This window comes from Haliotis cracherodii, unplaced genomic scaffold, assembly GCF_022045235.1.
Source record: "Haliotis cracherodii isolate W230 unplaced genomic scaffold, xgHalCrac1.p SCAF_13, whole genome shotgun sequence".
In the NCBI taxonomy this organism is placed as follows: domain Eukaryota; kingdom Metazoa; phylum Mollusca; class Gastropoda; order Lepetellida; family Haliotidae; genus Haliotis; species Haliotis cracherodii.
Window position 1 is genome coordinate 40,968,767 of NW_027266268.1, and position 12,563 is coordinate 40,981,329.

General features: G+C 42.0%; 1 protein-coding gene across 2 annotated transcripts in view; it reads left to right on the top strand.

The window, feature by feature from the left end:
* LOC139459940 (G-protein-signaling modulator 2-like) overlaps nucleotides 1–12,563 on the top strand; it is a 72,893-nt gene that overhangs the window by 32,938 nt on the left and 27,392 nt on the right. For both annotated transcript variants that reach the window (XM_071241677.1, XM_071241676.1), the window contains one exon: nucleotides 12,051–12,193. In XM_071241677.1, the coding sequence (XP_071097778.1) occupies nucleotides 12,051–12,193 (143 nt within the window). The remainder of the gene's footprint in view (nucleotides 1–12,050; nucleotides 12,194–12,563) is intronic.

Sequence of the window (12,563 nt, forward strand, 5' to 3'; positions counted from 1 at the left end):
AGTAGGGGATGTGCAGGGCGTACAGTGAACCCTCTTCCTTACAGTAGGGGATGTGCAGGGCGTACAATGGACCCTCTTCCTTACAGTAGGGGATGTGCAGGGCGTACAATGGACCCTCTTCCTTACAGTAGGGGATATGCAAGGCGTACAGTGAACCCTCTTCCTTACAGTAGGGGGTGTGCAGGGCGTACAGTGAACCCTCTTCCTTACAGTAGGGGATGTGCAGGGCCTACAGTGAACCCTCTTCCTTACCGTAGGGGATGTGCAAGGCGTACAGTGTCAGGCCCATGAGTTAATCAGAGTTATACTCTGTATTAATGTCAGATACCATCAGTCAGTGTCCCTTATTTACGACGATGTCGAAATCATCTGCCATTTTGTATTGCAGCAGCGATAAAGGGAGATAATACGGTCACATGGTAGAGCAAGCTCCTTCCCAGCGTGTGACTCCTTTGTTATACTCTCGGTATAGAGAGCTCTGCAAAAAGGTTACCGCTGTGAGAAGATTGATGGCTGTGATGTGCACACGCTAATTAATAAAAAGATTGTCAGATGCAAGTTGTATCAGAAAGATGCTATTTTCCATCTCCAGATCAATTGCTATTGCTACATTTACAAATATATCACAATACGTATTGCTGAAAATTTGCACCACAATATACCAGTGTACCGGTAATACTGCACACCCTTATTTTATACCCTCATGTGTGTCTGGTCCAACCATCCAACCCTATCTGCCACTAAGTTAAGAGCAAGAAGGCTTTAGTCTCAGACGAAATGCCAGTGCTGATGGTAGTTCCTGGTGACAGCAAGATTAAGACAGACACACAACAAACTGACTTACCTCGGATCTGCTCTAAAGTTAAAATCCGGATTCCTACGTCACAACCTTCCTACCTCAGAAACTGCCCTTGGTTATTAAACCAATAATATTCTTCCCACTTTTCTGGTCATAAAATAGTTTCCCCTGTTAGGTGATTTGCATGATTTCCAGGAATTCTTGGTAGTGTGAATTGCATGGAAAATGTAACCTGTACACGTCCATGATGAGAGGCATGGAGTTCAACAGTGGCACACACGTCCACAATGAGAGGCATGGAGTTCAACAGTGGCACACACGTCCACAATGAGATGCATGGAGTTCAACAGTGGCACACACATCCACAGTGAGAGGCATGGAGTTCAACAGTGGCACACACGTCCACAGTGAGAGGCATGGAGTTCAACAGTGGCACACACGTCCACAATGAGATGCATGGAGTTCAACAGTGGCACACACGTCCACAATGAGATGCATGGAGTTCAACAGTGGCACACACGTCCACAATGAGATGCATGGAGTTCAACAGTGGCACACACATCCACAGTGAGAGGCATGGAGTTCAACAGTGGCACACACGTCCACAGTGAGAGTCATGGAGTTCCACAGTGGCACACACGTGCACAATGAGAGGCATGGAGTTCAACAGTGGCACACACGTCCACAATGAGAGGCATGGAGTTCAACAGTGGCACACACGTCCACAATGAGAGGCATGGAGATCAACAGTGGCACACACGTGCACAATGAGAGGCATGGAGTTCAACAGTGGCACACACGTGCACAATGAGAGGCATGGAGTTCAACATTGGCACACACGTGCACAATGAGAGGCATGGAGTTCAACAGTGGCACACACGTCCACAATGAGAGGCATGGAGTTCAACAGAGGCACACACGTCCACAGTGAGAGTCATGGAGTTCAACAGTGGCACACACGTCCACAATGAGAGGCATGGAGTTCAACAGAGGCACACACGTCCACAGTGAGAGTCATGGAGTTCAACAGTGGCACACACGTCCACAATGAGAGGCATGGTGTTCAACAGTGGCACACACATCCACAGTGAGAGGCATGGAGTTCAACAGTGGCACACACGTGCACAATGAGATGCATGGAGTTCAACAGTGGCACACACGTCCACAGTGAGAGTCATGGAGTTCAACAGTGGCATACACGTCCACAATGAGAGGCATGGAGTTCAACAGTGGCACACACGTCCACAATGAGATGCATGGAGTTCAACAGAGGCACACACGTCCACAGTGAGAGGCATGGAGTTCAACAGTGGCATACACGTCCACAATGAGAGGCATGGAGTTCAACAGTGGCACACACGTCCACAATGAGAGGCATGGAGTTCAACAGTGGCATACACGTCCACAATGAGAGGCATGGAGTTCAACAGTGGCACACACGTGCACAATGAGAGGCATGGAGTTACACACATGTTCATAATCCTCCAGTAAGGCGCAATGTTGTCAATACTACAATTTCAAAGGGGTCACACACTCTTATGTAATTCTGAATAATTCACAATATCAATAATAGTATGGACAGTTCAAAGGGGTCACACACTCTTATGTAATTCTGAATAACACAATATCAATAACAGTATGGACAGTTCAAAGGGGTCACAAACTCTTATGTAATTCTGGATAATTCACAATATCAATAATAGTATGGACAGTTCAAAGGGGTCACACACTCTTATGTAATTCTGAATAATTCACAATATCAATAATAGTATAGACAGTTCAAAGGTGTCACACACTCTTATGTAATTCTGAATAACACACAATATCAATAATAGTATGGACAGTTCAAAGGGGTCACACACTCTTGTAATTAGTGTTTGAATGGCATTGTTTATATACTTGTTACAAGTGCTGCTCAATAAACAGTGATGTGGAATACATAGTTGTTTGTTTTCAGTGTTTGTCTAAGTTGGTATTTCTGCTATCCAAAATGTCTTATTGTTGATATAAATGTGATGTTTAATATTGCGAGCAAAGACCACTCACAATTTTCGGATTTAATTCATGCTCGCGTTAATTTCAAGATTTACAGTATCATGCCAATGTGACGAATGTACATCCTATTGAGTCGAGATATCAAACCCAAATTGAACCCAACTCAAGTTAGTCTGATTAACCTCGTTTTGCACATGCTCGGACAGTACGTGCCATGTCATTCTTCTGTTTTCTAAGCGAAGCAAGCTGCATTCCAGCTATCTGTTCAAGCTTAAGATGTCTTCAATCCATACCCCCTTCCATGTTTGACTTCTGTCAATCATAGATTGAAAACTATCATCTTGAATGCTAATCAAGACCATTTGTTTCACTCGAAGAAGCCCATCTCCAACTTGTAAATCCCTCTGAGGTGTGTGCCATTTTCTTCTGGTGTTGAGGCTTGGTAACCGTTCTCTCATCCACCGCCGCCAAAAGAAACGAGCCAACTCTTGAATTCTTCTCCACGTTTGCATGGATGAACTCTTTTCTGTCAACTGTGTCAGGTGCGACACGCCACCAATCTGGCCATGTAAGAAGTGATTTGGCATGAGAGGTGTACTGTCTTGTGGATGAGCAGATTGGTACGTCAACGGACAAGAGTTGATAAGAGCCTCTGCTCCAGTGAAAGCTGTCATCAACTCTTCATCTGTGACATCACCAGCACAAAGGATTGCAAAAATGGTACGCTTGGCAGCTTTTATCATGGATTCAAACATCCCTCCAAAATGTGATGCATGGGAGGGCTTGAAACCCCATTTCAGCCCCTTGCTTGCAAGTGACCCAATCTCATTAAAACCCTAGTTCTCGCTACCGCTAAACAAAGATCTGAAGACATCCCATCAGGGGTCACGTCAGAACGACCTTTCACACGACCAATCAGTGAGTCGCTTACCAGATTATGAAAGTGACAGTCGGAATGTGATTTCTAATCATGCAATCTTGAAAACTTAAACATGGGGTATTCCGAATGATAGTTATGGGTTTAACAACTGAATCCATACAATCTAGACCATCTATTAGCCATTCCAGAATTTCTTTTGTTCAGGTTTCAAATTTGTAATTGAGAATTTGTCAAAATATGTCTCGAAGCATAGTCGCCAATTTGAAATTTGTGCCGTAAAGCATGAGAAAGCTACCTTCTGATTGGTCATTCCATTGGTCGGTCATAGTTCGCGCAAGGTCAGTCTGACATGACCCGTAATGGGATGTCCTCAGATCTTTGTTTAGTGGTAGCGAGAACTAAGATCTGATTTTAATGAGATTGCAAGTGACCGTCTCACTGAATCCTCACCAAGGAGCAGGAACAGCTCCTTCAGTTCCTTGACCAAACCAACGAAGTTGTTACCATTATCAGATAATACCAACTCAGGGAGACCTCTTCTGTTAGTCATCCGATAAAAGGCGTTTAGAAAAGAGTCTGTATCCAATCCATGGGCCATTTCCAAATGAACGGCTCTGGTCGACAAGCATGTAAAGAGACAGTGGTAATGCTTCTGTCGATGTTTACCTCGACCCTGAACGATCATGAATGGCCCAGCATAATCTACCCCAGTTTGTTTAATGGTTCGAAGTTAAACTCTCATTTTGGGCAAAGGAGCCATAACTGGTTGAACTGACCTTGCCTTATTCATTTCCCATGACCGAATTGCTTCTCTACCAGAGATAATCTAGTATCTTTTTGAAAGTGAAGCTAATGTTTGATTAGTTCCAACGACATGCTTACCTTCCTCATGATAATGGTTGACGATAAGTGTTGTCACTCAGCTGTTTCAGGGCTTGGGGCAGAATGATTGGGAATTTTGTATCTAGAGGTAACTATTCAGCATACTCCAAACATCCCTTCAACCTCGTGAGCCCATTGTCATCCAGCTGAGGATGAAGGTTCAGGATTTTCAACCCTGATGGTAATGGCTTTCTGGACATCAATGATGAATATTCATTTTGGATAAGATTCCCTCTGCACATCCATGATGATTCTGTTTTCAGCGTCACTTATCTCATCTGGTGATAATTCTCCTTCAACTTTTATCATCTTTTGATGCTATACAGTTTTGAAGGAACCTGTAAATCCATGCATTCACTCGTGTGAGTCTTCTCCACGAGAGAATCTGGAGGGTCCAAGTCGCCATGACTCACAGGGCACCGAAAGAAAACTTGCAGATTGAATTCTATTTCTGTTCACCTCTATTTGCTCATCTACCTTGATAGATTTCAGCTTAGTTTCTGGCCATTCAGTTTCATCTCTTATTAAATAAGAGGGACCTGACCACCACAATGAACTAGCTACCAACTGTTGAACTGTTGCTCCTCGACTACCGTATTTTCTTGAGTATAGTGCGCACCCAAGTATAATGTGCACCCCAGTATTCAGTATTTTGGAAAAAAGAAAAAATTTGAATATTATGCGCAGAAAAACATTACACCGTACCCCTTCAGCGATTTCCAGTAAATGAACGGTTGGTGAGAAATTTGGTCAGTACAAATTTGAAATTTGAGATAAAAATGTTGATTTACCGTTTAAATTGTATTTTTTGTTCTGCTAGACATTGTTTTACATCAGGGATTAAGATTACCTTGTGTATTTTCTCATAAACTAAACCAGAAACAGCAATCAGCTGTTCACATGTTTTCTTGGAATCTACCGGTGATTCGGTCACGACACACCCAATGATATAACTTTACAGGATTTTAATGCAAGGATCGGTAAAAATTGTATCTGAAACTAATTTTTTTATCAGGAATAATATATTCCAATATCTTGTTAATTTAGTTGCAGCTTGTACTAAATATTTTTAAAATAATAATAATAATAACCTAAAGCATAGCAGCTGATCACTATTGCCGATTGTTAGATTTCACATGGAACCAGTTTGACCAGTCACCATCGAGGCTCTCGCGCACGTGATCGCGAGAACTACGTGTTGACATAGAATTGTCAAACTATAACAAATATGACTTTTAACATGTAAAAGTATGGCATTTATGATATATGTATCCATTGTCTGTCAACTAAATTTTTTTCAAGGCATCAGTAGTGGTAATCTGACCGTGGTTGCTGTTCATAACGGTGAGTTGTGCGATCTTCTCATTGCTTCACACATGATTTATCCGAAATTAATTTAAACAATTTTAAAAGGAATTTTGAATAAAATTAATGAAATTAGTTGCAAACATTAGTCCAGATATACAAAGACGTTTTTTTATAGCCAGACAGTGTAATTACATGATTAATTTGCATACTTCAGTATGGATTTGTTGACATGGTATTTCCGGTGTTACATGCTCACGGGAATGTCTTTCTATGGGAGGAAAAAAAACATCAAAGCTCAATATGGTGTGTAAAATACGCACCCCCTTCTACACAGCTGTGTTTTTTTTGTTTTTTTAAAAAAGTGCGCACTATACTCAAGAAAATACGGTAATCAAGTCAGCAGGATTTGCTTCTGTAGGAGTATGTCTCCACTGTGAGGGACTTCTAGCATCCTGGATTTCCCCTACCCTGTTGGCCACGAAAGATCTGAAAATTCTGCTGTGCTGTAATTTCTAATCCAGAATAACACATTCATGTTGTTTCACCAGAAGACCGCCTTTTTCAAGCCAACATCAAGTGCTTCCGTGATATTTAGTGCCAATCGTACTCCAATCCTACTCAATTTGTCACCATTTGGTTAGGCAGTTACTGCATATATAACCGCTCCATATGCAATCTGTGAGGCATTAACATAGGTATGCAAAGTCAGAGAACTGATATCTTTATCACTGCAAAGACGCCTGGGAGCCTGCACTGTGTCTAGACCATTCAGATCTCCTAACCATTGTTCTATTCTGTTTCTCAACGACTCATCTCCGCAATCCACATCTCTTGTAGGTTTTTTTTTTAAAAGTGACAATGAATGGTGCAAGGAAACCCAACGGATCAAAAAGCTTGGCAACATATCTAAGGAAACCTCTTTTTGAGATTTTGTCATCGGTAATAGGGACCATTTGCAGCTATTCACAATAGGCCAAGAGTTTTCACTGATGGCAAGTGCCCTTTGTTGAGATCTACCTAATTCACTCTATCTCCCTCAGGTATGCCATCTAGTACCTGAAGGCAATTTAATGTCCACTTTCTGGCTTGCATACCTGCCTTAGACCATAGGACTTGCAGCTGTTCATAGAGTTCTAGACCCTTTCCTCATCTTCAACAGAATTCATACAATCATCCATATATGTTGATTTGATGACAGTTTCTGCAGACTGGAAATTCTTTGATATAAACTCGTGCATTTTCCTGTGCCACGAATTGGGCCAAGAATGGAGAGGATGTAACTCCAAATACAACCCTACTGAATTCATACACATCAGGACTTCTAGTCATATCCATTGACCTCCACAGGAATCTATGATAAGGTCGATCACATGGTGATATACTGATCTGAAGAAACATTTGAACTATGTCACAGACAAGTGCCACTGGATGTCTTCTGAAGCTGAGCAAGACATCAAACAATTCACTTTGCAACTCTGGTCCTGCATGTATTGCATCATTCAAAGACACATCATGTTTAGCTGATGCATCAAACACAATACAAACCTTTGTGGTACTCCTATCCGGACGCAAAATGGGAAAGTGAGGAAGATACCATCTTGTTTCACTAAATGACTCATCTTGTGGAACTTTGTGAAGGTATCCTTTTGACAAGTACTCAGAGATTATATCATCATAAGCCTTGGTTATTTCTGGATGTTTAGTCAACTTCCTTTCAGTACCGTTAAGACGTTTAACAGCCATGTGATAGTTGTCAGTCAGTGAATGAGCATTTACATTCCAAGGAATACCTATTTCATATCGGCCATCCTTATGAGTGAGTGTTTCATGAGCATACTTTAAAACCTTTTCATCATCAGGCTTCATTTGTGATATTGTGTTTCCTTGATCTATTTCCCAAAACTTTTGCAGCAACTCATTCAGCTCAACATTGTTGCTGTCTGTGAAGAATGAACTAACAAAGTTACTTTGTTCAAACTAACCTTGATCAGATAAGCGACCTATGCATGTCCATCCAAGTGGGGTAAGTCTTGCAACTTGATCACCAGGATGCCAAGTCAGCTCTATAAATGACTGTTGCAAATCCAAATGATCAACACCGATAAGCAATTCAACCTTGCAAGGCTTTGATACTTTGGGGAATGGTATATTTTGCAAATGTGTCCATTTGTTTCTATGTTTTTGCCAGTCAATCGCATGCAAGTTACCAGTCAAGCAGTAGTTTTTATTGCAGACATCTGAATGCTAAGATCACCACTGATACTTTCAAGCTTAAATTCCTCTGGTTTTGTCTCAAACAATTCTGTGTGAACATTTGGAACATTTGCAAAGATCTTCTGTGGTCCGCCCTGTAAACCCGACTCAGCTGTTAATGTAAGACTTTGTGCTCGCATCATCCAACAAAGCATTTACTGTAATGCTCCGAGTCCCATTTTTCAAAAGCACTGGAACAGTGCGAAGAGCTATCAAAGTATTTGATGTCGGTGGCATTGTTACATGAGATGTTTCAGTTCGATCACGTTTTGGAGATTTTGAGTTTTCTGCATCGTGACCCAAATTAATCTCATCAACTTGTGGTTTGCTGTATCTCAGTGTTGGTAGGCACGCAAAGTCTTGTTAATGAACTCATTCTTTCTAGTGTTTCCATTATGTAATAGTCTGTTGTGGTTCCTTGAACAACCCGATATACCACACAACCTATTTTGACAACAGCTGTTACCAAGGTGATTGTCCCTAAGACAACGAAAATAAAGCTTAAATCTTTTGGCTTCGTTTCATCAATCAGAAACAAGCATACCTTTGAAAACTTTGCAGTTCCAAATGTCATGCTCTTCAGCACATACACCACAGATACTAACATCACTAACAAATGTGCTAGACATTTCCTGTTTTGCCTGTGATCTCTTACCTGGTGTAGTCAATCCATGTGCTTATTCCTTTGCAACAATCTGAAATTCTGATTCTAACATTATCCATTCTCTGAGAGTCTCTACTGACTCCTGTCTGTCCCTTTCATACACCCACCTTTGATATTGAGCGACCATAAATTCAGTCATCTTTTTCAACAAGGTGGCCTAAAGCAAGCCATTACCTAACTCCTCCACCATGTCAGATTCTGTGATGTTTGCGACTGCAACATCCAAAATATTAGCAAATTTCTCGAGATCCTAAAAATGGCCTTCATGAATTGGCTTGAAATTACTAATTTCCTCATTTTGGACTGCAATCTGCTGTCTCTTCCCACCAAACTTTCTGTCAAGACGTTCTAGTGCAAGCAACTCATAAGCAACTGAGCTGTGACCTAAAGACTCAATTGATTTCAACGCTTCGCCCGAGAGATATTTGCGCAATTGTAAGAACTTGTACTCAGGTGTGGCTGGGGACTGATCAATGCAAGTCATAAAGGCAGCCTTCCATCTTGGATATGTTTTTATACCACCTGAGAATACAGGTATTGACACATGTTTCAACTGTTTCCACATGTTGTTCCATATGGCCTTAGTATAAGACTTACCTGGGCATTTTGTTATACCAACATGCAATGCTAGCTCATCCTTCTGACCATGATTGTGTCTTTCTGAGACAAAATGTTCACTGTTGGCTACTTCAGATTGTTTCCGAGATGCAACATGAGATTGCTGCTGAGATACAATACTTTGTTGTTTGATAATTTGGGATCTTATTTCCTAAACTATTAGATTCAGATCTGCTTTGCAGATATCCTTTTCAAGATTCAAGAGCTAAGTTGTTTTCCTTCTCCAAAGGATCTATTTCTTGATCCATCTTTTTAAGATTGTCACGTTCCTCCAGTTTAACATAAACCCTTAAAGCTCTATCATAACATCCATTGCTTTCACAAAATCAGCATTCATTTGATCGACACCATCCCTTAGCTCAGTGATGGTTGATCATGATTTTCTATCAAAGTGGTAAGCTTATTTCTAGCTTTTCTACAACTAGATTTGGTTGCTGCCTTTTGTTGTTTTAACACATGAACTCGTTCCAGTTCGTTCTAGTTTCTGACATAGTTGGTGTAAGCTGTCTATCTGTTCCAGTTTCCAACGAACTTGGCCTACACTGGCTATTTGTTCCAGTTTCTGACGAACTTAGCCTACACTGGCTATCTGTTCCAGTGTCTGACGAACTTGGCCTACACTGGCTATTTGTTCCAGTTTCTGACGAACTTAGCCTACACTGGCTATCTGTTCCAGTGTCTGACGAACTTGGCCTACACTGGCTATTTGTTCCAGTTTCTGACGAACTTAGCCTACACTGGCTATCTGTTCCAGTTTCCAACTTAGTTGGTGTAAGCTGTCTATCTAATATCTAAATACCATTCTAATAAAGCTTTTGGTTCAAATGGAAATGTAAAAGAATCTTAACTAATATGTTCTACAATGTCCTACCTTGACGAACTATCGAACAAAATTGTTGAATGTACATCCTATTGCAATGACATATCATGCCAATCTGACCAATAGTTTAAACTATAAACTGGCAATAGTTTATCAATATCACAGTCGGGGGACATTGGAAAATGGGCTTCACACATTGTACCCATTTGGGGAATCCCACCCGGGTCTTCCACGTGACGAGCCAACGCCTTAACCACTAGGCTACCCCACTGCTCCTCGTATTCTCAATATGACTCATAGCATGGGCAATTTGCAGTCCTGCCTTTGTGTAACGCTCAGTCATTCTAAGTGTAGTATATAACACGTGGACGATTAAGAGAGGTCACACACCTACATGTATGTAATTCTCAATAATACTCAATATCATATAACAGATGGATAATTCAAAATAGGACACATGTTAATATCATTCTCATAGAGGTATATGTCCTACAAGAAACCAGATCATTTTGTTTCCGTGCTCTTAGAATACCAAGCACCATGGGTGTAACATGGCTTTACTTGTGTGGAGGTCAGTCTACACTGAATGTTGTGGGAGTGATATTGACTTCCCCCTATGATAGTTCAGGTTGGTTCACTTGTTCAAACCCGCAGTGGTCATTGATGCCGGTGCACCAGCCACGACAGAGTTCAGAAAGTAACAGGCACCTACACTTTTGCCATTTGGCACAGTCAATAGCACTACTGCAAATACTTAGTGTCTGTAAGAGTGTTGCAGAGGGCTACATTTAGACTTTGGAGATAACAAGTCTTGGTAATGTTTACTCTGTTACACTGTATTTATTCTGTCTGTTGTAGGTGGGCAAGGCAGGGGCGCTGTACAATCTGGGCAATGTTTGCTCTGTTACACTGTATTTATTCTGTCTGTTGTAGGTGGGCAAGACAGGGGCGCTGTACAATCTGGGCAATGCTTACTCTGTTACACTGTATTAATTCCGTCTGTTGTAGGTGGGGAGGTACGGGCGCTGCGCAATCTGGACAATGTTTACTCTGTTACACTGTATTTATTCTGTCTGTTGTAGGTGGGCGGGGCACGGGCGCTGTACAATCTGGGCAATGTTTACTCTGTTACACTGTATTTATTCTGTCTGTTGTAGGTGGGCAAGGCAGGGGCGCTGTACAATCTGGGCAATGTTTACTCTGTTACACTGTATTTATTCTGTCTGTTGTAGGTGGGGAGGCACGGGCGCTGTACAATCTGGGCAATGTTTGCTCTGTTACACTGTATTAATTCTGTCTGTTGTAGGTGGGCAAGGCAGGGGCGCTGTACAATCTGGGCAATGTTTGCTCTGTTACACTGTATTTATTCTGTCTGTTGTAGGTTGGCAAGGCAGGGGCGCTGTACAATCTGGGCAATGTTTACTCTGTTACACTGTATTTATTCTGTCTGTTGTAGGTGGGCGGGGCACGGGCGCTGTACAATCTGGGCAATGTTTACTCTGTTACACTGTATTTATTCTGTCTGTTGTAGGTGGGCGGGGCACGGGCGCTGTACAATCTGGGCAATGCTTACTCTGTTACACTGTATTTATTCTGTCTGTTGTAGGTGGGCGGGGCACGGGCGCTGTACAATCTGGGCAATGCTTACTCTGTTACACTGTATTAATTCCGTCTGTTGTAGGTGGGCGAGGCACGGGCGCTGTACAATCTGGGCAATGTTTACTCTGTTACACTGTATTTATTCTGTCTGTTGTAGGTGGGCGGGGCACGGGCGCTGTACAATCTGGGCAATGCTTACTCTGTTACACTGTATTAATTCCGTCTGTTGTAGGTGGGCGAGGCACGGGCGCTGTACAATCTGGGCAATGTTTACCATGCAAAAGGGAAGCATGTTGGGAGGAGTGGACACCAAGACCCGGGAGAATTCCCTCCAGAGGTCAAGGATTGTCTGCAGAAGGCTGCCAAATACTATGAGTAAGTCATGTAGTGTCTCTGTGACTCACTGTGAGATGTAGAATGTGTCTCACTGTGAGATGTAGAGTGTACCTGTGACTCACATTGAGATGAAGAGTGTGACTCACTGTGAGATGTAGAGTGTACCTGTGACTCACTGTGAGATGTAGAGTGTACCTGTGACTCACATTGAGATGTAGAGTGTGACTAACTGTGAGATGTAGAGTGTGTCTCACTGAGATGTAGAGTGTACCTGTGACTCACATTGAGATGTAGAGTGTGACTCACTGTGAGATGTAGAGTGTACCTGTGACTCACTGTGAGATGTAGAGTGTACCTGTGGCTCCCTGTGAGATGAAGAGTGTACCTGTGACTCATTGTGAGATGTAGA